The sequence below is a fragment of the Ipomoea triloba genome, chromosome 3 (assembly GCF_003576645.1).
Source record: "Ipomoea triloba cultivar NCNSP0323 chromosome 3, ASM357664v1".
NCBI lineage: Eukaryota > Viridiplantae > Streptophyta > Magnoliopsida > Solanales > Convolvulaceae > Ipomoea > Ipomoea triloba.
The window spans coordinates 22745196-22750128 of NC_044918.1; the positions used below are offsets into that span (position 1 = coordinate 22745196).

The 4933-nt window shown below is 38.1% G+C and overlaps 1 protein-coding gene across 1 annotated transcript; it reads left to right on the plus strand.

Annotated features, from left to right (window-relative positions):
* The first annotated feature begins 250 nt into the window (after positions 1-250).
* On the plus strand, positions 251-4602 carry LOC116011888 (chlorophyll synthase, chloroplastic-like). The gene is made up of 15 exons (XM_031251310.1): positions 251-471; positions 556-597; positions 723-811; positions 1233-1320; positions 1465-1550; positions 1643-1729; positions 1828-1893; positions 1961-2044; positions 2147-2208; positions 2611-2686; positions 2770-2832; positions 2939-3020; positions 3477-3553; positions 3792-3839; positions 4167-4602. Exons 1-15 carry the CDS (start codon positions 366-368, stop codon positions 4227-4229), a joined length of 1119 nt encoding a protein of 372 aa, XP_031107170.1. The 5' UTR covers positions 251-365; the 3' UTR covers positions 4230-4602.
* The last annotated feature ends 331 nt before the right edge of the window (positions 4603-4933 follow it).

Below are 4933 nucleotides of genomic sequence, written 5' to 3' on the forward strand. Positions count from 1 at the left end.
GATAAACTGAATTAATAAAATTGGGCTAAAAAAAGCCCATATCTAATTGTTAAAAAAAAAATAGCCCAAACAGAATTAATCTATAAGTTAAATATGACCCAAATTATATGATCTGACCCGTCTCACCGATTGAGAAGTGTGACCCATTCAGTTTTGTTATTAAAGGAATTAACATCTACTAATACTAACGAATAACGATCACAGTTGACGCTGTCAAGGAGATTATCTTAAAATATCGAGAACTCAATTGTTCCAACTGTATGGAGTAAATGAAGTAGAAAAGGACACTGAGATATCCCCAACTCCACTCCTCAAGACTGAGGCACTTCAAAGCCTTATAGCTAAGCTCAACAACCTTACCTTCAATGGCTTCTCTGCTCAACACTGTGCCCTCCATAAGATTATCAAGTTTCAAATGTAATCCCCTTCGAGCTCCGCACCTCTCATATCCTATCTCTCTGACGCCCTCAAGTATGTGGCTTCGACTCTCCCATTTCTTGAAACTTCAAGTTCATTCGAATTTGTTCTGATAAAGAATGCATTTTTATTGTTAAGGGAGCAGGTTTGTGGTGAGGGCCACCGAGACTGACAGTGAAGGTAAAGCTTGAGCTTTGGATTTGAGTTTCTTGAACATGAATAATTGGGGTTTGGATGTGTATTATTCTTTCTATTTTTGTCTTATTCTTCGGAATGGTGTTTATTTGGGTGCAATTGTGTGGCAGTTAAAGCTAAGGTACCGGATAAGGCGCCGCCGGAATCTGGTTCCAGCATTAATCAAATTCTTGGTATCAAAGGAGCCAAGCAAGAAACGGTTTGCTGTCCATTTTCTTCCTAATTAGTTATGGAGTACTTCATTAATGAATTTCGTGGGGGGGTTTCAGTGTAATAGTATTACCAATTTCTTTTCATTGTGCTCATGAACACTATAGATGTGATATGTGCTCTGATACCACTTGTTAGATCAAACGCTTATCAAAGCTATAACTAGTAGTGGTGCAACTTTATTTTCTTATACCTGCTTAGCCGTCAATGTCACATTTTAAAATGGCAGGGTACTAGACTAGCTCCTTTAGGCCTCCCCCAACAATACCTTAGTCACCTGGTGCTGGAAAGTAGTGCCATACTAGACTTGGCCCCTTTAGGCCTTCGCCCAATAATAACTTAGTCACCTGGTGCTAGACTCGGCCCTTAAAGCCTCTGCCCAACACTTTTCATAATTGGCCCCTTTACAGGACAAATGGAAGATTCGTGTTCAGCTAACAAAGCCTGTTACTTGGCCTCCCCTTGTCTGGGGTGTGGTCTGTGGAGCTGCTGCTTCAGGTACTCCTTTTGCATACTCTTTTAAAAATGGATTATATAAGGTGGAGAAGTTCATTTATTACTTACTTAAGCTGGTGAAGCTCAAGATTTCCAGTTCTTATCCATTCTGCATCACTCTTCTTGATTATGGAAATTTGCTGGTAGGGAACTTCCACTGGACTCCCGAAGATGTGGCTAAATCAATTGTTTGTATGCTAATGTCTGGTCCTTTCCTTACGGGCTATACTCAGGTACATGAGCCCTATGCTGTTGCAGTGGTGATTTTTCATACAAAACTTTGCCTCGTAAATATAGTAATGGGAATCCTGTTTTTAATGATTAGACAATTAATGACTGGTATGATCGAGAAATTGATGCTATTAATGAGCCTTACCGTCCAATTCCCTCTGGAGCAATATCTGAGAATGAGGTGCACCTTTTATTACTTATTTATTCTTTCTTCTTGTTACTATTATTATTATTTTCGTAAATGATGTGTATATGGGATTGAGAGTTCTTTATCTTCAGGTTATCACACAAATATGGGTGCTGCTTTTAGGTGGCCTAGCGTTGGGTGGTTTATTAGACGTGTGGGTAGGTTTCAAAGCTGCTTAATCTCCTGAAAATCATGTAAAACACTCTGAGAAGTTGCTCCTTGTAGGCAGGGCATGATGTTCCTGTTATATTTTACCTAGCTGTTGGTGGATCATTGCTGTCGTATATATACTCAGCTCCACCATTGAAGGTAATTTTCTCATCCTTAGAACCCTCTGAAATTCTCTCATCAACTGCTAAAGAGAAAGATTGTTGAAGCTTAGAGCCCGGAGTTTCAAATATTGTGTTGCAGCTCAAACAAAATGGATGGATTGGCAACTTTGCTTTAGGGTCGAGCTACATCAGTTTGCCTTGGTATGCTGCCCTCTATTCTACAATATGTGTTTTCTTCTGTCGGGGTGAGGAGGCATTAGCATCTGAAGGATTGACTGATGTGAAATGCTTTTTAATAACAAAACTCTCAAAGATAATTCGTGTTAAAAGTCCCACATTGAAAATATAAAAGAGAATATATGGGTTTATAAGGCCATGAGTTAGATTAGTTAATTCGTTAGATTCAGTTTTTTAGTGTAGTTTTGCACTTAATATTTGCATCATAAAAATTTACCAACCATGAATTTAAGTCATCTACTTCCATTTTTTGAAAGGATATATCTTTAGCAGAAATCGTTACTTTCTTCTGGGTTGCACTTTGCTTGTAAGTTCTTTGCATTTTAGTCACTGCATCACATAACTCTCTTCAGTTTTGTAATATAGGTGGGCTGGTCAAGCTTTGTTTGGGACCCTCACACCTGATGTTATTGTTCTAACACTCTTGTATAGCATTGCTGGGGTAAAATGGAACGCGTTTTTGCTCGTATTGTAAACACCAAAATTTGAAAAACGCAGACTAATCGGTTTAGTACTTCGTTTCAGTTGGGTATTGCTATTGTAAATGACTTCAAGAGCATTGAAGGAGATAGGGCCATGGGACTTCAGGTCCTTTCTACAGTATTATTTTTAGATACATTATATTTGCTAGTTATAATTGTGTACAGGCATTTATCTTACTCTTTTTAACCTTCATGTCTCGGTATATTTTCAGTCACTTCCGGTAGCTTTTGGCTCAGAAACTGCCAAATGGATTTGTGTTGGTGCTATCGACATAACTCAATTATCAGTGGCAGGTAATTTCCGTCCATCACTTGATCTAACTTATCATTAGAGAAAACCTCTTCCGTTTTATATCTCCAGTTTCTTTTGAACAAACCAAAAAAAAAAAAAAAAAAAAAAAAAAGGCTCATGGGCACCAAACGTTTTTGGTGTTATATTGTGGGCAAGGATGCATGATCGAGTTTTGATAGCCGCAGTGCGGGAGTTTCACCCAATGTGGTGGGCTTCTTGTGGGCACCGGGCACTGGTCTTCCCATCTAATGAGCTGCTGAGCCACCGTGATTTACCCCTCCACTATTTTGTTAGGCCAGGTTGTGGGGGCCCTTGGGGTGAGGAATTTCACCTTTGTTGGCAAAAAATAGAGCGACTTGCTTGTTCAAGCACTCATTTGTTGCTCAATTTTCTCTTAAAGGTAGACTGATCTATTGGCATCTTGAGAGTTTTCATCACGCCTTTTATGTTGTTTGCAGGCTATCTTTTTAGTGTTGGGAAACCATATTACGCATTAGCCCTCCTAGGTCTAACAGCACCACAGATCTTTTTCCAGGTAAACAATATTCTTAACAAATAACCTTCCTCACTATTTATACTCAGCTCCTTCATTACTACAGATCATTCAGGATAATAATATTAACAATAGGAGGAAAAGTAAAAACAGGCCTTTAAGTTAATTTGGAAATGGTCAGCTAATAACATTGTTTATGTTACGTTGCATCAAATCATGGGAACGCATTTTGTAAGACTCCTCTTTTTACTCACCGACTCATCTCGATTTGCTGTTGCAGTTCAAATACTTCCTAAAAGACCCCGTCAAATATGATGTGAAGTATCAGGTACGGTTTTCTTTTTCCGTGCAAGAAAACACATAATCATTGAAATTGTTGGGAAATCAAACATTCGGGTTAATCTCATACTTTGAAATTTGAATAAGTAAAAGAAGAACAAAAAAATTGCTACAATTACTGTCAATAGAGGATGATGATAAAAAATTCGAAATATATAGTTACAATAGATATTGTTATAATGATATAGTAAAAATTAACATACAAATTTCTTTAGAAGTTTTCATGCATTCATAAAATTCTGAGAATGATGTTTAAACTCTGCTTGCAATGCAGCTATATGTTTGAAACTCGGAGTTTACCCTTCTTTTGTTGCAGGCTAGTGCACAACCATTTCTTGTACTTGGTCTTTTAGTTACTGCATTAGCAACGAGCCATTGATCTCCAGATGCTTTCGTTACAATATTGGGGGAGATAACGCAATTTCATCCCGGAGGGATGAGCACTATAGTCAAATAGGAAGCCATGGGAATGGAGGAGATTCGCTATTTTCGTGAGGTTGGATGTGGTAAATTAGGGTAAATTTATCTACATTTTTGTTCAACAGCTCTGGGTAAGAGTAATTTGGTCCTGGAGTATGGTACTGTCATTTTTACAGTTTCCATTGTTGCCTAGATATGGTAATTGCATGTAGGTTGAGGACCATTAGGAGAAGCTCCAGCAAGGCAATGAGGCCCTCTAGGTTGAGCTCAACTTTTACATTTAATCTTCAAGTATTATATTTTTAATATATCGCGTATACAACTTTCATTTAGTCATTATAGTCAAATCTTTCTTCCCAAAAGGTTGAATCCTCAACCCCAAGGGGTCTCACGCCCCGGACCGACAGAGTATCTGATATGATGTAAATCATGGTAACTCAGTTGTTCTGCGCACAAGGAGCTCCCTTCACTTTGAGAGGTTGCTCTCATGACGTCACTGCTGGTATAGATAACATAGGAGTGCGAATGGAGATATACAAATGAATTTCAATTCAAGAGAAAGAATTCATCTTCAATCAATTATAAATCGAAGTTTCTTCAACAAAGAGAAGTTTAAAAATTACGAACTCACTAAGTGCTATCTAGTTTTCAAACTCTAATGGC

Bases quoted from the DNA above. Each gene is read 5' to 3' on its own strand.
- LOC116011888 (XM_031251310.1), top strand. From the start codon at position 366: ATGGCTTCTCTGCTCAACACTGTGCCCTCCATAAGATTATCAAGTTTC. The intron at 812-1,232 runs GTTTGCTGTCCA...GCCCCTTTACAG, and splicing joins AAGGAGCCAAGCAAGAAACG to GACAAATGGAAGATTCGTGT. The intron at 1,321-1,464 runs GTACTCCTTTTG...ATTTGCTGGTAG, and splicing joins CTGTGGAGCTGCTGCTTCAG to GGAACTTCCACTGGACTCCC.